Here is a 24,006-nt window from a genome sequence, read left to right on the forward strand (position 1 = left end):
GCTGCAACAAAGGTTGACCTACTGACAGTCCTTGATGTTTCAGATGTGGTCGCTCTGTCCCTGTCGATACTCGCATTGCTGCAATGAAGTTCATTTCCTGACTCGCGGTAGGTGACGTAGCTGTCAGAACCTGCCTAGCAAAGTGAATATCATGTCACATGGGGCCAACGATATTCCGCATGACGTTGTATACGGCCCTCCTGAATCCACCAGTTGCGCATTTCTAAGGCACTCGTGTGGTACCGGCTATCAGGAGCTACAGAACGATGAAACAGAGCTTCCACAGCGGCGACAGCCACTGTCTCTCCTTACGCAAGGAACTGCATAATCATCTTACAAACAACAGTGATATGCCATATCTGAATACTAAACCCACTGCTTAGTCTTTCCTTGTAGACTGAATGTAAATGGCATTACGTCTTACGGTATATTAATAATTTTTACTTATGGACCGTCTGACAGCAACTGAATAAAACACAATTTTAGTGCCATACGCGTTTCGCCTTTATTTTCTGCAAGGCATCATCAGTGGCAGATTGCGTTGACAATTTCTTACATATTACGCTCCTGTTGCACTTTTGGTGTTGTTCTTCTTCTTATGAATGCCAGTTTGCGGTTTTTTCCCACACTCCACAGCACTATGAACTGAACGCTTGTTTCAATGCAATGTTTAATATGTAAGAAATTGCCACTGATGATGCCTTGCAGAAAATAAAGGCGAAACGCGTATGACACTAAAATTGTGTTTTATTCAGCTGCTGTCAGACGGCTCATAAGTAAAAATTATCAATATACCGTAATATTACACGCAAATGAGGAAGACAGGACTACAAAAGATGAAGATGGCATTACGTCTATTTACTTTGTACGAATGCGTTGAGATTCTACTAGTTTTCATATCCAGGGATGTGGTTTACTTCACACCAATTTGACGTTTCTTACAATATTATTCATGATCATGTAATTTTAATAGTCACCAGCATATATTGGACACTGGAAGTACATGTTTGCATGTTTGGATAAACCCCTGTAAGAAACCTAAGAAATTTTCTAATACTGAGTCAGCTCACTGCTGCTCTTCACCTGTTTGTTGTACACGTTTGGCAGCGGCCGTTTACCTGGCTATGACGCAGTGCGCGGCGGTGAGCAGCCAGCGCTCATTCAGGACGTTGGCGCCGCAGTAGTGGCTGCCGTTCACGTGCAGAGACGCCAGCGCCGGGAACTCGTGGTCCTCCGCCGGCTCGCCGCTCACGATGCGGCCACCGTGTCCGGACACTGTAAGAACAGACCGGAGTGTCAGTGCAGGCTGGGAGACGTTTCTGTGACTAAGTCAGCCTTTTTCCTTCTTTCGGATTTTTTCCGATTTCTATTCTGGTGCTGGATGCCAGTATTTCTTCGCTATGAGCATGAGTTATGGGGTGTGGTGTGTCGAGTCATAAATCTTCTATGACGCAGATTTCATATTTTTATCGACCTAAAAAAGACTCCACCCTGAACATTCGGCGATTTGTGTAACAGGATACCAGTAGAGTTTGCCATAATACCAACCAATGAACATGCTATCTATTAATCATAAGAGTAGAATTTCTCTCATAAAGTGGGTACAGTTGTCTTTCCAAATACTAAATCTGCTATCATACTAATGGTGGCTTGGGTCTTCATATGTTCTTCAGGAACACGTTGTTTATGTTAGCTGCCAGATCACTTTTATATTACAACCTACTGTCTTGTATTAATAAAGTCATGGAATATTAAATCACTGGCTGGTAAAAGGTTTTGGAAGACTATAACAGTAATGTTAAAGACTGTAACAGTTGCGAGATACCACGAAATTATAAATCTGGTGCGAAAATACCTTTCAGAAAAGAAACGCTCATTACAGGAAGAGTGGCTTCAACACCAGATTCCTTCGTATACACAAATGATTGCTTAGCCTCATTATGGATTCAGTCACTGTCATTGTTCTGTTCGGTTACTTAGACACAAAATAGTAACAGTTTACAGTTTCATTATTGCAATTATTTAGTCTTCAGGTGTACAGTCTTGGACAAAACGAGCGAGACCCCTCGCCTTTTCGTTATGCTGATCCGCATAGCTTTAAAGTCTGCGACACAGCATAACAGGCAAGGCGACGAAGTGCTACCAACATACTATGTACAGGCGTGAAATTGAAGAACTATCCGAATTTTGTCGGACTGTTTTCAATCACGTGTAAGACTATAATGCTGATTAGTGTGTTAAACACAACACGTAAATATAAGATATAAATGAAAGAAGAAACGCTAATTAGTATGATCTGTACTAATAAAAATGAATTTCAGCTTATCGATATAACATAACTGTTTTAGTAAGACAAAGTACCCCAGATCGTTACGAATTAGAAAATGTTACGCGCATTCGGCTGCGAAACGGTCTGTGTCAAAGTTCAGACCAGTTATACTGGATCACCGTTGCTCACCTACCATGAAAGTGTGCAAATTTAGCAATGCGTGAAGATTCATAACGAAATTCAGTTAGAAATCATTCAGTGCCACACTTAAGTCAATTCAGTTATTGACGGAAGCGGATAAAGTAGGCAGTAACAAGAATGAAAGTTTCATATTGACATGCAAAGGGCGCCGGTACAGAATAAAGGTAACAATAAAACGTATTGGGGGTGCGAGAATTTCTTAAAATTGCTTTACTGATAGTCTATGTGGCCTCCATCGAGATTATAACCGAAAACAAACCAGACCTCCCTTGCAGCAGCAAACACCTTTCACTACACTAGCAGACAACCCAGGCAAACAGTCCTCTATTATTACCCCAGACATGAATAAGCCGGCAATTTCGTGATGAAAATGGCAAAATGGTGCAGTTTCCGTTGCGTAGAGCTTTCTGGACTGAAAACAGTCTAACAAAGTTCGGATAGTTTTTCAATTTCACGCCTGTGCATGGTATGTTGGTAGCACTCGGTCGCCTTGCATGTTATGCTGTGTAGCAGACTTTAAAGCCGTGCGGATCAGCATAACGAAAAGGCGAGGGGTCTCGCTCGTTTTGTCCACGACTGTACAAGCATTGAGAGATGCAACTAGTCTAAGTAGGTATGTGTATAGTGCCGTGATAAATATAGAAAGCCAAGTTACCTAAAGCTGTAGCCCCAAAAAGGCAGTAGACCACCAGCAAGTTCCTCATGTTTGTGAAATCCATTGACTGAATCAGTGTCTCCAGCGTTTTCAATTTATACTTAGCAACATCCGCCTTGTTTGCCACTTAACAGATCTAATCTATTAATTTACCCGTAATCTTACTGATAAAATACGTTACAGCGATCACATTTTTGATCCTTATCTCTTACTGCATATGTCACCTAAGTTTTTACAGCAGCACCTAAGAACTATAATTGGAATACTTTACAAAGACAGTAACATACTCTTCACAGTACCCCCCATATCACCTACAGCTGCGACACAGTTCCCTTCGACTGTTGTCTGATTTCTTGAGAACTTAATTAGATACCTGGTACTGAAATTCTGGATCACAATAAAGATTTTATTTTCACAGGAAGCTGGCTAGGACTTCTGGCAATAACGCGAGTATGTAAACGTTTAATACTTGAGACACAATCGATATTTATTTTACGCTATTCGGAAAATTTGTTATTTCAGATTTAAAAAAAAATTAAATCGTCACGAGTAGAAATATGTGTTACACAGGGCAGTTTTCCCACTGGGTCTCCAAGCAGGGAAGAGGGGCCACTTTCTGTGCTTACAATGAGTTTCTGGGTATGTTGTAGCACTGCGAACCGCCAGAGTGGCTATAGTTTGAAATATTTGTTAAAAATGTTTGCGTGAAATATTCTACTTACGCAATAAGATCATCATCTTCATCATCAGCCAAATAAGTCACTTGGTGATGTGGCCTCTCTGAGACGACGTGCAACAAAGTGTCCTAGCAGCTTCATCGATTTCTACCGATCTTTAGCTTCTCGATGCCAATCAAATCCAGCTGTCGTTCGTCTTTGCTCCATCTGTATGGTGGTCTTCCTTTCTGTGCTTTCGGTTAACCTAGCATTTGTTTTGGTCATCTGGCATTTTTCTACGAGTGACATGACTAGCTCACAGCCATTTCAAAGTATATATATACACATTCCTTTGCGTTACTTATATTTGTTGTATGTCTGACGTCTACTAGTTTCTTTCTGTGTTTCTTTGTGCAGCCCAACACTGAGTTTCCATACCACTTTGAGCTATTGTCAGTTATTTTAAAAATGAACACATTTAATGTCCATGTCCCATAGTCATAGTTACTAATGGTAGGACAAATTGGACAAAAAAATGAACACATTTAATGTCCACGTCCACTAGTCATACTTCACTAATGGTAGTATAAATTGGTCTTATTTCTGTTTTGTGAACACTTTCCTTATAGGCAAAGGGTGTTCCTTAGGGATCCTGTATGTTTCAAGTGACAATGATAAGGCCAGCACATGAAATAAAATGGTATCTAGATTTATAGAAGACTTTACGTGTCGTAATCCACATTTACAATATATCCACTACTATCTTCTGCAACAGCCATCATCTGTGAACATTCCAATTAGATTAGTTCACGTTTGTTCACGTCTGTCCAGGGTGAACCAGCACGTTTAGAGAACTCCACCGACAAAATATCGAAGCTTTTTCAGAAATCCTTTCGAAATATTTCAGTATAACTAAACACTTGGTAGGACCAGCTGTAGCTACCATCTAAATCGCTAAAGCCTGTACCCCTCTTTAGCTAGAGATGACAGTCGCAAATACACCACCACACTCCTTTCTTTGGCTTTCTTACTGTGAACAGAGTCAGTGTACTAAGTTTCATGATTATTCTTAATATTTCCTATTGAGCACTATCTGCTTATTTCTTATTTATGAAGTTAAACAGCTACTTTAGTTAAACTAAAGTTCAAGTGGGACATAATAAAGAAATAAGCCTTGGTTGAATTTGGGGCTGCAACGAAAATACAGTATATTCGTGTTTCCTTGCACAGTGCCTGGACACATGAAGCCTTTGTAGAATTCCTCTTCCTATACACTGGGCATGGTCTTGAATAAAAAGATTATTTTGAGCGACTACCACTTTGTCACGAAAACAATAATGCATCACTTCAACTGTTAGCTACCTCACGCATTAACTTCACAGTCTGTATTTGACAATATGGTGCTGATAATGTCAGAAACCTCTGCTTATCTTACTTTATAAAGAAATGCAGATTCTAATCTGTCACATGAAAAACAATCAGACAACCGAATTTCGTTGTTAATCATGAACACAAAATAAGGGCACAAAACGGAGCACACAACGAATACAAATCCAAATAGAGTTCGAGGCTACTTAAATTATATTTTAATAGCTGAAGGCAATTGTTTTAAGATTCATATATCACAGAAGGTGATGTAAAGTTCGTCTTTTGGATAAGGGTCATGAATACCTTTAGACTGGTAAAGAAGAAAATATAACTACAATAACATTTTGTATCGTCTCTTTAGAATATTATACCTAGGTAAGTGACAATAATCGATTATGAAGTGAAAATAGACAAGAATAAGTCAAGAAGAAGAAGAAGCAGGTAGATGTGGGCTCTCAAGCCATTTTAAAATTAATTTTCTAATACATAAACAAACAGTAAGTGGAAAACATTAGCAGCATGGAATCGATACATTGACAACTGATAAAACTTCTCTGGATGGCAGTCGCTCAATGCAAAGATATCGCTGTCACCAAGTGTGAATTCCTAATGGTTTCACTTGCCACAAGTTGAGAACTACGAAATTGTTGTTCAACTCCAGTACTTCCTGTGCTACAAGTTGAAAATTCACTTCCCATTTACAACTATGGACACAAAATCAACTGACCTTTAATGGTTTGCTCATTAGTGATTAACGTCTTACATTTCTAAAGTAACTGATTGAATTGACGTCAATCTGCTTTTCTTACATTTACGAATTTCACTGAAACCGCACAAACATTGAAACTTCGCCGGCAAGTGGTCTATCGTAGAGCAATTTCCCATGAAAGTCAAAGGTTCCGAGTTCGAGTCTCGGTGCGGCATACAGTTGTAATCTGCCAGTTTCATATCAGCGCACACTCCGCTGCAGAGTGAAAATCTCATTCTGAAGCACAAACATGTCGGATACCTATCAGTCCAGTAGCTGACACAATGCTTTCAAAATAAAATATTTTCACAAATCTCGTCTCTTATTTCACGCCCTTAGGGGTTCCATTTCCAAAAACACTGGAACAATTATTTTTTTATTTGTAACCGAAAAGTCAGAGACGAATGTTCATAGATGTAGCTTTAAAAATACCTTAGCTGTTCTTAAATAATGTATATTTCCGAAGAAAGGTTTCACCCACTATTTCAACCTCACAAGATTAATTTACAAAACTGCTGAAACATGTATTTGTTTTAACTCTTCAGGCTTTCCCGGCGATCTAATGACATCTTGGGTTGTTGGGTGTTCTGCCGGATATCAGCGTCGTACTTGCACGATATGTCGGTCACGTAGCTCGTAACCTTCATCAGGTGCGACCTGAGACTGCTCCTCGAGTGGACCTGGTCCAGTATTTATGCCTATGGCCTTCCCCCTCCACCAACGGCTGCAGGCGCTTCCTCTGTGGTCCGCGCCCATTCCCTGCGACCTGCTGGAGCGTTTCTGCTCCGTTTTCCGTCCGCAGCGGTTCTAGGTGTTCCCTCTGCGGTCCGCGCCCACCAACCCCGCTCCCCTGTTTCACCCCTGTAGGGATGGAATTTCGAAAAATTCCTTCTTGCATGGCGCCTACAGTATATGATCCATGCCTTCTCCATATTTAAAGTTTCTATCCTTTGCGATTTGGGCTGGGCGATGATGTGTTAGTCAGTCAAGGCATTGTTTTATATGTGTTAGATTTAACTCTTTTTTATTTGTTTTGAGCTATAGGTAGTTTAGCTATATAGCTAATGAATTTCAACTCGGTTTTATTTCGCTGTAGCCTAATGTGAACTGTGAGATCTAAATAAATCATTTTGAAAGTTTTAACGAATGTGATGCCTGATAAAATCACAAATTTGTAGTAAAATTTATGTTCATTCTGTGTGAAGACATTCTGTTAAAGTTTATCTCTGCAGATTTACTGGTGATGTCTCGCTGATATCCCTTATGAAAATTTGTACTTTACCATCAATAGTTAGAAGCAAGTTATGAAATTGTGATGGTGACAAGCTACTATCAATCTTAAGTCTGTATTTATTCGCATAAGCCTCCCTAATTTCAATTTTAGCTCAAGAAATCTCACTCTCCGGGTCTTTAATTTGTTCATTTTTAACTGAATTCGAGCATACTTGTGGATCACATTACAAGACTTTTTAATTAAATTTAATTTTAAAACACTTGTCATTAGTTTAAGCTTTAGTTTCAGAAAATACAAACTGTTTCCTGGATTATGAAAATATTAGAAGATGTAATGTGGTAGGTAAACTGAATTGCTTGTTACACGTCATTATACGGTCACTGAAATCCTTGGCCTTATCCAAGTAACTAGTGATGTGAGGTAGCCCATAATCAGCCCATGCCTCAGACCGGGTGGGACACCCTCTGTAGCTGACTCTGATGGGTCTGTTACGTAACGCTGATGGCTAAAAGTGCTGTGATTTTATTGTTACAGATGAATCTGAAACAAATAAAGACAGAATGTGTAGTTGGGGGTAAAGGGGCAAGCATGAATCATTCACCACTAGAGTAATTCCAGTTAATCTGTCGATCTTAATGTCCACATTCTACGACGGTATCATCAATGGTACCCTAATATAGCGTGGCTAAAACTATAGACGTCACTGCACATGTTTGGTATTTCACCAATACGCCTTGTATATAGGTAGATAATCAGAAATCGTACATTGGTTTATCCTGATCGACATGTCTCTCTCAGTTAACCCATCTTTAGTCAGCAGCGTTAGTTTGGGCGTGGCCACTTGAAATATGTACAGATGCCTCGGCCATGGACATGAATGTAGCTGGTGACACGTGAAATCAAAGTCTAAAATTACAGTACATCGAGACAGATTGTCATCACGGATCTCAGCCGCTGATTTAATTCACAATCAGGAAACGCCAAAGTCTTACGCACGTCTTGTGATTATCTAGAAAAAACAATCTTATTGACTAACTAATCAATAACCTACTCGACAAACCGTGATAATGAAATATCTTAGCACCGACGGATGGCTCAGAGCGATTCTAGGGGCTCATGCGACAGATAACTGCAGCGGAAGTGGCGGCATCGATGGATAAGTGCTTGTAATGGCTATAAATGAGTACGAATTTGCGCCAACGAGATAACCTTCGGTCCATATTAGTGAACTTAAGCCTTAAACTGAAGACTTTCGCTTGTATCGTTGTTATCCCGAAGGCTCTATAACAACATGAACGGAAGATTTTGATCTGATTCATAGCTCACGCAGAATCCGGAATTAAGTACCAGTTACAATAGTTGGGCCGACAACAAGAAATCTTATCTCTGTATCAACAGAGTGTACTTCTACTTATATGAGCAAAAATATATTAATATTTCCAGTATTAACCAAATTAAACAGTTCAAGTGACGTACATAACTTACAGATCATAAACGTTATTCAAGTGTGAAACGAATCACTGATGCGAACATCGCCATCCAGAAAGTGTAAATGTTACAGCACGGCAGAAAACGTACACAAATTCGTTGTCTCATAACTAATGGTAAAGACATGGTTTCTTAGTAATAATCACTTAAGGGCTTGCGGTGAAGGAATGTTATATTAATTTCTACAATTGTGATCTTCAGTCCAAAGACAGGTTTGATGCAACTCGCCGCGCTACTCTATCCTGTGCAAGCCTTTTCATCTCCGAATAACTACTGCCACCTACGCCCTTCTGCATCTGATTAGTATATTCATCTCTTGGCCCCCCCTCTACGATTTTTACCCTCCACGCTTCACCCCAAATTGGTGGTCCCTTGATGCCTCAGAACGTGTCCCACCAACCGATCCCTTCTTATAGTCAAGCTATGCCACAAATTCCTCTTCTCCCCAGTTCTATTCAGTACCTCCTCATTAGTTATGTGATCTACCCATCTAGTCTTCGGAATTCTTCTGTAGCACTACGTTCAAAAGCTCCTATTCTCTTCATGTCTACACTATTTATCGCCCATGTTTTAATTCCATACATGACCACACTCCCTACAAATACTTTCGGAAATTACTTCCTGACACTTGAATCTATACTCGATGTTAACAAATTTCTCTTCTTATAAAACGCTTTTCTTACCATTGCCAGTCTACATTTTATATCCTCTCCACTTCGACCATAATCAGTTATTTTGCTGCCCAAATAGCAAAACTCATCTATTATGTTAGATGTCTCATTTCCTAACCTAATTCCCTCAGCATCACCTGATTTAATTCGACTGCATTCCATTATTCTCGTTATTTCTACAGCGTGAACCGTAATTCCATCGTGATGACATCCATTTAGGCTTTCTCGCATCTTAATAATACAGAATACATCTAGCGTCAGCTGTCCAAGCGTTGAAAGTATTCTCTAAGAATACAGATTTATGTAACAAATGGAAGTAATAATAATATTCGAGGAACTGCCTTTATCCTGTTGTAAAGAAACGTACTTCAGTTTCGTTGTTTAATGTGTTGGTTTCAACCAGGATTCCCAGACCCTACCCTCGTCCCCAGCCTGCCTCTGTGGCCGAGTGGTTCTTGGCGCCTCAGTCCTGATCCACGCTCCTGCTACGGTCGCAGGTTCGAATCTTGCCTGGGGAAAGGATGTGTGTGACGTCCTTAGGTTAGTTAGGTTTAGGTAGTTCTTAGTCTAGGTGACTGATGACCTCAGATGTTAAGTCTCATAGTGCTTGGACCCACTTGAACCTCCTCCCCACTTCCGGCATACTGTGGGTGGATCCGTTTCTGAATGCTAGCCTGGAACTAACACAGGTAAATCCATCCTGGAGAATATCACATGTCAAATGGAGGTCGATCCACCGTTGAACGCTTTCCTCAACTGAGCGCAGTTGGATAGTATTCCAAACTCTATCCCTATACAGAACCTGTTAGCAATGTGGGTTCCCGCAACAAATCGACACACTAGACAATGTAATAGATTCATGTTCCTATACAGTAGGATAAAGTTAGTTCCTGGAACATTATTGTTACTTACATCTGTTTCATGAAAATCGTTGCTTTAGGGTGTATTTACGAAGCTTTGTCACCTTTAGTTAGACTGTTTTGTATTATTAACATACGAGAAAGTATAAATGGAAGTCGTAATTATGAGGTAGTCATGGAGTGATACTTTGTAAGAATCAGCAGGCTAAAGCTCTATTTAAAATATGTAAAGCCAGTTTTCCATGTACGTTTTAGCATACATAAAAGTTGCACTTGACATTTAGCACTGCGTGCCCACTGTTTTTTTCTGTGTTAAGTTTAGCAAGACAGAGAGTAATAAGTGAGCTTGCATACACGTCGTATATTCTCACTGATTTGGTGGAGGGATCCAAAATCGCTGATGGATGCTAAAGAAACTTGGTAGGGTAAGCAATGAGATTATAAATATTCTTGTACGTTTGTGTGTAGACATCAGACAAAACTATACAGAAAAATGTGGAGAAATGGGGAAAAATTTGTGAAATGGGAAAAATACGTAATATAAGAAGAAAGTCTGAAAAAATCCGAATACCAGAATGGGAGTAAAGGATATCGCTATCTATACTGAGGAAAAAATCGAAATAAAGACACAAAGGAGAGGCAGATAGCACCTGTTAGGTGCCAATGAAAATTGCTAAGGTTAGCAATAAGAACACAGACATTCTTGTACATTTATACGCAGAATATGAAAAGAAGTAAAATATGAAACATAAGGAAAAATAAGTATAAGGCTCTGATAGGAAATGGAAAGACAAGTTATATATATCTATACAGATGGAGTAATTGAGATTTGAGGCATAAGCACTAGATAAATTGGAGACAGTTGACACACATCCATACACTAAAAAAAAAAAAAAAAGATTGTACAGAGGGGAGGGAGTGATCGGAATTTGCGGCGGAGTCACAGGACTTTTATGCAACCACTAGGTACAGGAGAGGGATAGCACTAATAACACTGATTTTTTTCTGAGTCATCAGTCTTCCCACTACTTTGACGCGGCCTGCCTAGAATGCATCTCCTGTGCTAACCTTTTAATCTCAGAGTAGCATTTGCTTCCTACGTCCTCAATTATTTTCTGTGTATATTCCAGTCTCTGTCGTCACCTACAGATTTTATCCTCTACAGCTCCGTCTAGTACCATGGACGTTATTTCCTGATGTCTTAATAGATGTCCTATTATCCTGTCCCTTCTTCATGTCAGTGTTTTAGATATCCTCATTTACTCACCGATTCTGCGGGGAATCTACACGTTCCTTACCTTATAGGGACACCTGATTTTCAAAATTCTTCCTTAGCGTCACATCACAAATGTTCTTTTCTGTTCTGGTTTTCCCACAGTCCATCACTGCCATACGATTCTGTGCTCCAAACGTATATTGTCAGAAATTTTGTTCCTCAAATTAAGGCCTATATTTTATTCCAGCAGACTTCTCTTTCCCAGGGATACCCTCTTTGCCAATGTTAGTTTGCTTTTGATGTCATCCTTGTTCCGTCCGTCATTGATTATTTTCTGTCTAGGAAGTAGAATTCCTTAACTTCATCTACTTCGTGACCATCAATTCGGGTTTAAGCTTCTCGCTGTTCTCATTTCTGCTACTTCCCACTACTTTCATCTTTCTTCGATTTGCTCTCAATCCACATTCTGTACTCATTAGATTGTTCATTCCATTCAACAGAATCTGTAATTCTTCTTGACTTCCACTGAGGACAACAATGTCATCAGCGAATCTTAATACTGATGTCCTTTAAACATGAATTTTAATTCCGTGTTTGAACCTTTCTTTTATTTCCGTCATTGCTTCTTCAACGTACAGATTGGACAGCAGGAACGAATGATCTTATAGCCTTTTTAATCTGTGCACTTCTTTCTTGGGCACTTACTGTTATTGTTCCGTTTTAGCTCTTGTACATATTGTACTCATCGTTCCCTATAGCTTGCCCCTTTCATCACAGGATTGGGAAAATCTTGGTGCTTTATCCATGTCAACTCTTACGAATGTGTCTTGATTTTTCTTCAGGCTAGCTTCCATTATCTGCACTACCTCTCTGGTGCCTTCATCTTTCCTAAAGTCGATATGGCCGTCATCTAACAATCTTCAGTTTTCTTTTACATTCTTCCGTAAGTTATTCTTGTCAGCAGCTTCGATCCATGAGCTGTTAATCTTATTGTGCTATAATATTGCAGTCTTGGGAATTGTGTGGATAATATTTTTCCGAAAATTCGCCAGTTTCATACATTCTACACACCAGAGTGAATAATCTTTTTGTTGCGACTTCCCCTCAATGATTCTAGAAATTCTGATGGAAAGTTATCTATCCCTCCTGCCTTATTTGATTTTAAGTCTTCCAAAGCTCTTCTAAACTTTGATTCTAATACGGGATCACCTATCTCTTCCCTGACGACTCTTATTTCTTCTTCTGTCACGTCATCAGATAGTCCTCCCGATCATAGATACCCTCAGTGACCTCTTTACACCTACCTGCTGTCTCCTCTGCATTTAAAAGTGGATTTCTCGTAGCACTTTTAACGTTATCACCCTTGTTTTCAATTTAACCGAAGGTTATTGTGACTTGTCTGTATGCTGAGTCAGTACTTCCGAAAACCATTTATTTTTGACGTCTTCACATTTTTAAAATTTCATTTAAGCTTCCCCGCTCTTTCTGTGTATTTCATTGCTAAGTGACTTTTATTTCTGTATTCCTGAGTTTCTCTGAACATTTTTGCACCTCCTTCTTTCATTCAACAACTGAAGTATTTCTGCTGTTACCCACGGTTTTCTTAGCAGTTACTTTCCTTGTAACTCCAACTTCTGTGATCGTCCTTTTTAGAGACGTTCATTCCTCTTCATATGAACTGCGTACTGAGCTATTCACTATCTCAGTGTGTATAGCTTCAGAGAACTTCGAACCTATCTCTTTATTCCTTAGTACTTTTGTACTACTCTCTTAAAATTCAGCCTATTATTCATTATTACCAAACTATGAACAGAGTCTATGTCTGCCCCTGCGTACGTCTTACAATCGTGATTTCGGAATCTTTCCCTGATCACAATGTAATATAACTGAAATCTTCCTCTATCTCCTTTTCCACGTATACCTTCTCTTTTTGTAATTTTTGGACAGAGTATTCACTATTAACGTCTGAAATGTATTGCAGATCTCAACTAATCTTTGTCATTCCTACTACCAAGCCCGTATTTTCTCCTAGCCCTTTCTTCTACTCCTTCTACTATAACGTATTTCAATCCCCCCATGACTATTTGATTTTCATCTCGCTTTACGTACTTAATTACCCGTTCAGTTTCTTCGTATAGTTTCTCTATCTCTTCATCTGCTTGAGACGTCGGCATGTGTACCTGAACTGTTGTAGTCGACCTTCGATTCTAATGAGAATAACACTATCATTGTACTGTTGACAGGAACCCACGCTCTGCCCTTCCTATTCACAACGAATCCTACTCCAGTTATCCTTGTCTTCTTTCCATTTCACTTCACGGAGCCCCACTATATGTGCATTGAGTCTCTGCATTTCTCTTTACGGAGTTTCTAGTTTCCCTATCACCATAACACTTCTGACATTCCACACCCCAGCTCGTAGAACGTCATTCTTCCGTAGTCATTAATTTCCTTTCTTCTGGTCACCTCTCCCTTTGCAGTCCCCTCTCAGGGATTCGAATTGTTGACTATATCGAAATCTTTCGCCAATGGAGAGGTTATCAAAATACTATGTCAACTACAGGCCTCATGTCCTATGGATATACATTATATGTCATAAACTCAATGGTTTGCATTGCTTTCTGCATCCTCATGCCGTTGATCATTGCTGATTCTTTCACCCTTAGGGGCTGTTTCCCAGCGGAAGATCAAGAGTCCCCTGAACCTCCGTGAGTTCCTCCGCTCTCTTTGACAAGGCCTTTGGAAGAAAAGGGTGACTTTTGTCAAACTCATACCTATCTGAGATGGTAAAGCTGTCTGTAACTGGCAACTAGTACCTGTTGGTGCCCCATAGTTTAATTTTTAACATTTACTATCATACATTATTGTTTTGAATTAACAAATACGCTCACGATGCATAGGGGAACTGATGGGCATTAAAAATGGATTGACTGCCTGTGTAAAAACTTTCTAAAAATTTGGGCGTAGACTACGTGATAAACAGTGTTACACATACATTTACATTGCTATACTGGTGTATTGACTATCCTTCTTGAGGAAGTTGCATTTAAAAATCAGAATATATATATATATATATATGAAAAAAGTTTTGCAACACCTCGGCTCCAGTAGTTCTGGAACATGTACAGAAAATTGGAACAGACATCAACGTAAACATCATGTCTTCCCTTTTTATTGTTCATGAAAACCACACATTGTATGTTGTACCACCACACAGCGATACCATCAGCGGTGGTGGTCCAGAATGCTGTACACAACGGTACCTCTAATACGCAGTAGCATGTCCTCTTGCATTGATGCATGCCTGTATTCGTTGTGGCATACTATCCACAAGTTCATCAAGGCACTGTTCGTCCAGATTGTCCCACACCTCAACGGCGACTTGGCGCAGATCCCTCAGAGTAGTTGGTGGGTCATGTTGTCCATAAAGAGCCCCTTTCAATGTACCCCAGACATGTTCGATGGGGTTCACGTCTGGAAAACATGCTGGCCGCTATAGTCGAGCGATGTCGGTATCCTGAAGGAAGTCATTCACAAGACGTGCACGATGGGGGCGCGAATTGTCGCCCATGAAGACCAATGTCTCGCCATTATGCTGCCGATATGGTTGCACTATCGGTCGGAGGACGGCATTCACGTATCGTACGATCTTCCATGACCACCAGTGGCGTACGTCGGCCCCACGTAGTGGCACCCCAAAACAGCAGGGAACTTCGACATTGCTGCACTCGCTGGAAAGTGTGTCTAAGCCGTTAAGCCTGACCGGGTTGTCTGCACACACGTCCCCGGTGAGTGTCTGGTTAAAGCATATGCGAAGCTCATCGGTGAAGAGAACGTGATGCCAATCCTGAGGGGTCCATTCGGCACGTTGTTGGGCCCATCCGCACTGCGCTGCGTGGTGTTGTGTTTGCTATGAACGTCGGGAGTGAAGCTGGCATAATGCAGCCTACTGCGTAAAGTTTGAGTCGTAACACGACGTCCTGTGGCCGCACGAAAAGCATTATTCAACATGGTGACGTTGCTGTCAGGGTTGCTCCAAGCCATAATCCGTAGGTAGCGGTCATCCACTACAGTAGTAGCCCTCTTGGGTGGCCTGGGAGAGGCATGTCATCGACCCTGTCTCTCTGTATCTCCTCCATGTCCGAACAACATCGCTTTGGTTGACTCCGAGACGACTGGTCACTTCCCTTGTTGAGAGCCCTTCCTGGCAAAAAGTAACAATGCTGATGCGATCGAACCGAGGTATTGATCGCCTAGGCATGGTTGAACTACAAACACGAGCCGTGTACCTCCTTCCTGGTGGAATGACTTAACTGATCGGCTGTCGGACACCCTCCGTGTAATAGGCGCTGCTCATGCATGGTTATTTACATCTTTGGCTGGGTTCAGTGACTTCTCTGAACAGTCAAAGGGACAGTGTATGTGACACAGTATCCACAGCCAACGTCTATCTTCAGGAGTTCTGGGAACCAGGGTAATGCAAACCTTTTTCTGATATATTCTGTTCTATGGAATAAACTTAACTTACTGACTTTGAAATATTATTATCTTACGACGAATAGCCATTCCTCTTCCAGTAGAGCAATGATATCAGATGCATAACGTAGGATGCCATCAAGAGAAAGTCTGCAGATGAATGTGAATATCACTGTTTGGTACTACCTCCCGTTATTACCATATATATATATATATATATATATATATATATATATATATATATATATATATATATATATATATATATATACAGGGTGTTTCAAAAATGACCGGTATATTTGAAACGGCAATAAAAACGAAACGAGCAGCTATAGAAATACACCGTTTGTTGCAATATGCTTGGGACAACAGTACATTTTCAGGCAGACAAACTTTCGAAATTACAGTAGTTACAATTTTCAACAACAGATGGCGCTGCAAGTGATGTGAAAGATATAGAAGACAACGCAGTCTGTGGGTGCGCCATTCTGTACGTCGTCTTTCTGCTTTAAGCGTGTGCTGTTCACAACGTGCAAGTGTGCTGTAGACAACATGGTTTATTCCTTAGAACAGAGGATTTTTCTGGTGTTGGAATTCCACCGCCTAGAACACAGTGTTGTTGCAACAAGACGAAGTTTTCAACGGAGGTTTAATGTAACCAAAGGACCGAAAAGCGATACAATAAAGGATCTGTTTGAAAAGTTTCAACGGACTGGGAACGTGACGGATGAACGTGCTGGAAAGGTAGGGCGACCGCGTACGGCAACCACAGAGGGCAACGCGCAGCTAGTGCAGCATGTGATCCAACAGCGGCCTCGGGTTTCCGTTCGCCGTGTTGCAGCTGCGGTCCAAATGACGCCAACGTCCACGTATCGTCTCATGCGCCAGAGTTTACACCTCTATCCATACAAAATTCAAACGCGGCAACCCCTCAGCGCCGCTACCATTGCTGCACGAGAGACATTCGCTAACGATATAGTGCACAGGATTGATGACGGCGATATGCATGTGGGCAGCATTTGGTTTACTGACGAAGCTTATTTTTACCTGGACGGCTTCGTCAATAAACAGAACTGGCGCATATGGGGAACCGAAAAGCCCCATGTTGCAGTCCCATCGTCCCTGCATCCTCAAAAAGTACTGGTCTGGGCCGCCATTTCTTCCAAAGGAATCATTGGCCCATTTTTCAGATCCGAAACGATTACTGCATCACGCTATCTGGACATTATTCGTGAATTTGTGGCGGTACAAACTGCCTTAAACGACACTGCGAACACCTCGTGGTTTATGCAAGATGGTGCCCGGCCACATCGCACGGTCGACGTCTTTAATTTCCTGAATGAATATTTCGATGATCGTGTGATTGCTTTGGGCTATCCGAAACATACAGGAGGCGGCGTGGATTGGCCTCCCTATTCGCCAGACATGAACCCCTGGGACTTCTGTCTGTGGGGACACTTGAAAGACCAGGTGTACCGCCAGAATCCAGAAACAATTGAACAGCTGAAGCAGTACATCTCATCTGCATGTGAAGCCATTCCGCCAGACACGTTGTCAAAGGTTTCGGGTAATTTCATTCAGAGACTACGCCATATTATTGCTACGCATGGTGGATATGTGGAAAATATCGTACTATAGAGTTTCCCAGACCGCAGCGCCATCTGTTGTTGAAAATTGTAACTACTGTAATTTCGAAAGTTTGTCTGCCTGAAAATGTACTGTTGTCCCAAGCATATTGCAACAAACGGTGTATTTCTATCGCTGCTCGTTTAATTTTTATTGCCGTTGCAAATATACCGGTCATTTTTGAAACACCCTGTATATATATATATATATATATATATATATATATATATATATATATATATATATATATATATATATTGTTTTTTTGGTAATATCGGGAGGTAGTACCAAAACGTGATACTAACATTCATATGCAGACTTTCTCTTGGTGGCATTCTACGTTATGCGTCTGATATCATTGCTATACTGGAGGAGGACTGGCTATTCGTCGTAAGATAATTATATTTCAAAGTCAGTACTTATAGTATATTCCATAGAAAGGTAATTTTTAGTGCAAAATTTATTGACGGTAATGGTAGTACCTCACGCAGCATAACTGTACTTAAGACGTAGGACTTACAGACGTAAGACGTATTGCAAACTATGTGGTATGTTATACACGTGGTTGCTTTGCTCTTCTGATGTACTGACTGTCCATCTTAAGCAAATTCCATAGCAAATTCCATTCAAATTACATAAAAGATATCATTCAAGACTAGAGGTTTTTACTGGAACATTTTTAGTGGTGAGGGGCTGTACTACACACAGCAGTACTCTACTTACAGAATGGGGGCTGTTGGACTGACAGAAATATTGTAGACTAGATTCGTATAGAGAACACAGACACAGTATCATTACAGAAACGTAGAGAATATTGGAAATTAAATTGCAACATCCTCGAAATAACATGTGTAGAATTATGAATCGTAGGTCGACTGGAAAAGTTTCGTTCGCGTCGAGTGGTTAGACCTCGTGACACCTAGCATACAGAACGATATAAAAAAGGCAACCTTCGGTGTAAATAACGACCATAGAAAGAACATCGAATGTTACTATCCTCTAGCTCGTGATCTGCAAGTGAACGTAGATAATGGGAAAGATAGAGAAGCAGCAGATACAAGCAACGAGACTGAATGACCAGGAATCAAAACGAGCACTTTACCATTCATAGCCTAGTACAACTGCTGAGACTGGAAGCGAGTAATAGTCATCTACCAGTCGAATCTGTATACTAGCGCAGCAGAGCTAATGTAGACCAGACCTATAGATTTTGTGGAACGGCAGTCACGGGATTGAAAAGCGAATATTGTATGTGTTTCCGTATTATTTATTAGTAGGTGTTTTGTGACGAGAGAGTAGCATTTCAGAGGCAACTTATACCCTTCCCTAGCCCAGTAATAACTCGAGACTGCAACTGGATGACAGAACAGAGAAAAAAATCTGATTCCGCTACGACACGACCCCTCCACAACATAACAATCATAATTCATTGCGAACAATTATATTTCAGAATAATGTTACAATTCTGGCTTTTATACACTGGTACAGCAACTAGTAACTTATACAGTATGTTTCAAAAAGAGTGATTTGATTTTGGATGGTAATTAATACGAAATGAAGGAAGCGCCAGCAAGGAAACGTGTATTGTTTGGATGATTGTGCTCTAGGGTTTGAGAAAATTGTCATTAGGTGTCGATCAGCGGGTCTTCTCGCTCTGCAGTCAGTCAAAAGTGAGATGACGACCGCTCAACAGAAGGCGTCTGGTGTGCTGCAGTTGGCAAAAAGTGGGTCAGTGATTTCGCTGCAGCGTACTTTTCGTCGGCGTTTTGGCATTGATCTTCCTGCACCCAAAAACATACCTCGTTGGTATCTCCAGTTTAAAGAGACAAGATGCTTGTGCAAAGAGAAGAGTCAATCCAGGTGCACTTCTGAGTATGTGATGGAAAGAATTCGGCAAACGTTTGAGAGGAGTCCGCGAAACTACAGAGAAATTGCTGTCAGTGCGTCGTACGACTTTATGGCATCGTTTGGTCTATTAAGCATATAGAGTATAATTGTTTCAAGATCTGCGGGTTGGTAATTAAAGGAAACGCGATGACTTCAGCAATGCTCTGCTGGAGGACATGGAAGACAACACATTTTTACCACAGTTAATTGTCAGTGATGAAGCAACATTTCATATTAGCAGCGAAAATAAAAGAAAAGTAAACCGACACAACACACTCATACTAGGACGTCAGAACCCTCATGACATTATGAATACGAAATAGACTAACCTAAATAGCACCTTCTTTGTGTAATTTCTTGTGAATAAGTGTACGTACCCTTCTTTTTCGAGACAAATGCAGTGACTGGAATAAGCTACCTTCAAATGTCAAAAAAATATCTTTTTCCACAACTTCAGGAGGACTTCGATGATTTCTTTTACCAATAGGATAGCCATACATGACCTCATGAGATTTTTTTCTTGTGGGGATATATGAGGGTCAGTGTGATGGTCCACAGCTCATGTAATTGGTCTTTGATATCCTGGATACTAGTACTATCACAGAATGAACTGTCATTCGAGCTGGTTCTACATATGTCCTATAGGGGGTGGATATGGCGATCTTGCTGGCCACGGGGGTGTCGCAGCATCACGCACAATTATTTCCTGTGCGGATATATGAAGGAAACAGTGTCCATCTCTCCTTTACCTCGTGACATAGAAGAACTGAAGAACAGAAAAACAGCCACCATAACTCCTGTAAAAGCAGATGCATTGTGCAGAGTCTATGATGAATTTTGCTGTCGTCTACATGTTCTTGCTGCTCCTGGTGGACACGTGGAGCATTTGTAATAGCACAGCTAATACTTTAGGATTTTGTATTTTGCAATTCATCTCATGTTTATAGTATGTTTTATAAATAAATATGGCGTTTTGAAATCAGGCAATTCCTTTCTAAATACTCTGTATTTTAAATGAGAATCGCTTCAGATTGTAATGACAGAACGCTTTAAGATTATAAATTGGTCACGTGATCATGATGTTAACCTGACATCGCTCCTAAAATTGAAACGCGTATTGATACTACTGATTAAATCACGTTACTTGATCGGTTGGTTTCTTATGTCACCTTCACCTGTATCTTGGAGCTTCTACCATGCTAATAATGGAAACACGACCCATGAGAAACAGGAAAAGATGCGTCTCGGTAGAGCTTGACGACCAGACTTTAAAGAAGATGATTTTATTGTAGTAAAACGAAAGTACTAGGCACGCGAAGACGAGCATGATTGCGCTTGCTGTTACAGACTGACTGACTGATACAGACACATAACAGTATTCGTTGGTGTGTCAGTACACTATTGGTAATAAGTCACTCGAAACGGCAGCAACTGTAAAATAGCCAGACTAAAGTCATTAATCACATGCATCATTTCGACTGTCAAGTGCGTTTTCTCAATGTGTGCTGAACTGCCTACACTGTACACCACAATCCTAAACCAATCCTTTGTAATATAGTACTTCGTAATATTACAATAGTTTATAAACTCATTTAGAAAAGTAACCATTCAGGGCCATCTGAAATTAAATTCTCTGAATATACTGGACTACTGTAAGTTACAAGAATTATTGGAAGTGAACAACTGTAGATCAATGGTAAATTATAGCACGCCGTTGGAGTTGTAATTGGTTTTTTTTTTGTCATCAGTCTACTGACTGGTTTGATGCGGCCCGCCACGAATTCCTTTCCTGTGCTAACCTCTTCATCTCAGAGTAGCACTTGCAACCTACGTCCTCAATTATTTGCTTGACGTATTCCAATCTCTGTCTTCCTCTACAGTTTTTGCCCTCTACAGCTCCCTCTAGTGCCATGGAAGTCATTCCCTCATGTCTTAGCAGATGTCGTATCGTCCTGTCCCTTCTCCTTATCAGTGTTTTCCACATATTCCTTTCCTCTCCGATTCTGCGTAGAACCTCCTCATTCCTTACCTTATCAGTCCACTTGATTTTCAACATTCGTCTATAGCACCACATCTCAAATGCTTCGATTCTCTTCTGTTCCGGTTTTCCCACAGTCCATGTTTCACTACCATACAATGCTGTACTCCAGACGTACATCCCCAGAAATTTCTTCCTCAAATTAAGGCCGGTATTTGATATTAGTAGACTTCTCTTGGCCAGAAATACCTTTTTTGCCATAGCGAGTCTGCTTTTGATGTCCTCCTTGCTCCGTCCGTCATTGGTTATTTTACTGCCTAGGTAGCAGAATTCCTTAACTTCATTGACTTCGTGACCATCAATCCTGATGTTAAGTTTCTCGCTGTTCTCTTTTCTACTACTTCTCATTACCTTCGTCTTTCTCCGATTTACTCTCAAACCGTACTGTTTACTCATTAGACTGTTCGTTCCGTTCAGCAGATCATTTAATTCTTCTTCACTTTCACTCAGGATAGCAATGTCATCAGCGAATCGTATCATTGCTATCCTTTCACTTTATATTTTTATTCCACTTCTGAACCTTTCTTTTATTTCCATCATTGCTTCGTCGATGTACAGATTGAAGAATAGGGGCGAAAGGCTACAGCCTTGTCTTACACCCTTCTTAATACTAGCACTTCGTACTTGATCGTCCACTCTTATTATTCCCTCTTGGTTGTTGTACATATTGTATATGACCCGTCTCTCCCTATAGCTTACCCCTACTTTTTTCAGAATCTCGAACAGCTTGCACCATTTTATATGTCGAACGCTTTTTCCAGGTCGACAAATCCATTATTTGCCGTAACGTCAGAATTGCCTCTCTCGTCCCTTTACTTTTCCTAAAGCCAAACTGATCGTCACCTATCGCATTCTCAGTTTTCTTTTCCATTCTTCTGTATATTATTCTTGTAAGCAGCTTCGATGCATGAGCTGTTAAGCTGATTGTGCGATAATTCTCGCACTTGTCAGCTCTTGCCGTCTTCGGAATTGTGTGGATGATGCTTTTCCGAAAGTCAGATGGTATATCGCCAGACTCATATATTCTACACACCAACGTGAATAGTCGTTTTGTTGCCACTTCCCCCAATGATTTTAGAAATTCTGATGGAATGTTATCTATCCCTTCTGCCTTATTTGACCGTAAGTCCTCCAAAGCTTTTTTAAATTCCGATTCTAATACTGGATCCCCTATCTCTTCTAAATCGACTCCGGATACTTCTTCTATCACATCAGACAAATCTTCACCCTCATAGAGGCTTTCAATGTACTCTTTCCACCTATCTGCTCTCTCCTCTGCATTTAACAGTGGAATTCCCGTTGCACTCTTAATGTTACCATCGTTGCTTTTAATTTTACGAAAGGTTGTTTTGACTTTCCTGTATGCTGAGTCTGTCCTTCCGACAATCATATCTTTTTCGATGTCTTCACATTTTTCCTGGAGCCATTTCTTCTTAGGTTCCCTGCACTTCCTATTTATTTCATTCCTTAGCGACTTGTATTTCTGTATTCCTGATTTTCGCGGAACGTGTTTGGACTTCCTCCTTTCATCAATCAACTGAAGTATTTCTTCTGTTACCCATGGTTTCTTCGCAGCTACCTTCTTTGTACCTATGTTTTCCTTCCCAACTTCTGTGATGGCCCTTTTTAGAGATGTCCATTCCTCTTCAACTGTACTGCCTACTGCGCTATTTCTTATTGCTGTATCTGTAGCGTTAGAGAACTTCAAACGTATCTCGTCATTCCTTAGTACTTCCGTATCCCACTTCTTTGCGTATTGATTCTTCCTGACTAATGTCTTGAACTTCAGCCTACTCTTCATCACTACTATATTGTGATCTGAGTCTATATCTGCTCTTGGGTACGCCTTACAATCCAGTATCTGATTTCGGAGTCTCTGTCTGACCATGATGTAATCTAATTGAAATCTTCTCGTATCTCCCGGCCTTTTTCAAGTATACCGCCTCCTCTTGTGATCCTTGAACAGGGTATTCGCTATTACTAGCTGAAACTTGTTACAGAACTCAGTTAGTCTTTCTCCTCTTTCATTCCTTGTCCCAAGCCCATATTCTCCTGTAACCTTTTTTTCTACTCCTTCCCCTACAACTGCATTCCAGTCGCCCATGACTATTAGATTTTCGTCCCCCTTTACATACTGCATTACCCTTTCAATATCCTCATACACTTTCTCTATCTGTTCATCTTCAGCTTGCGACGTCGGCATGTATACCTGAACTATCGTTGTCGGTGTTGGTCTGCTGTCGATTCTGATTAGAACAACCCGGTCACTGAACTGTTCACAGTAACACACCCTCTGCCCTACCTTCCTATTCATAACGAATCCTACACCTGTTATACAATTTTCTGCTGCTGTTGATATTACCCGATACTCATCTGACCAGAAATCCTTGTCTTCCTTCCATTTCACTTCACTGACCCCTACTATATCTAGATTGAGCCTTTGCATTTCCCTTTTCAGATTTTCTAGTTTCCCTACCACGTTCAAGCTTCTGACATTCCACGCCCCGACTCGTAGAACGTTATCCTTTCGTTGATTATTCAATCTTTTTCTCATGGTAACCTCCCCCTTGGCAGTCTCTTCCCGGAGATCCGAATGGGGGACTATTCCGGAAT

At 40.7% G+C, this 24,006-nt stretch overlaps 1 protein-coding gene across 1 annotated transcript in view; it reads right to left on the bottom strand.

The window, feature by feature from the left end:
- The window catches only part of LOC124774644 (trypsin-3-like), a 40,265-nt gene extending 37,091 nt beyond the window's left edge, over positions 1-3,174 (bottom strand). The window contains exons 1-2 of the mRNA XM_047249501.1: positions 3,126-3,174; positions 1,119-1,275 (exon numbers count right to left, since the gene is read on the bottom strand). Coding sequence (XP_047105457.1) covers positions 1,119-1,275; positions 3,126-3,174 — 206 coding nt within the window. The remainder of the gene's footprint in view (positions 1-1,118; positions 1,276-3,125) is intronic.
- Positions 3,175-24,006: the final 20,832 nt, after the last annotated feature.

Source organism: Schistocerca piceifrons, chromosome 1 (genome assembly GCF_021461385.2).
Source record: "Schistocerca piceifrons isolate TAMUIC-IGC-003096 chromosome 1, iqSchPice1.1, whole genome shotgun sequence".
Classification (NCBI taxonomy): Eukaryota; Metazoa; Arthropoda; class Insecta; order Orthoptera; family Acrididae; genus Schistocerca; species Schistocerca piceifrons.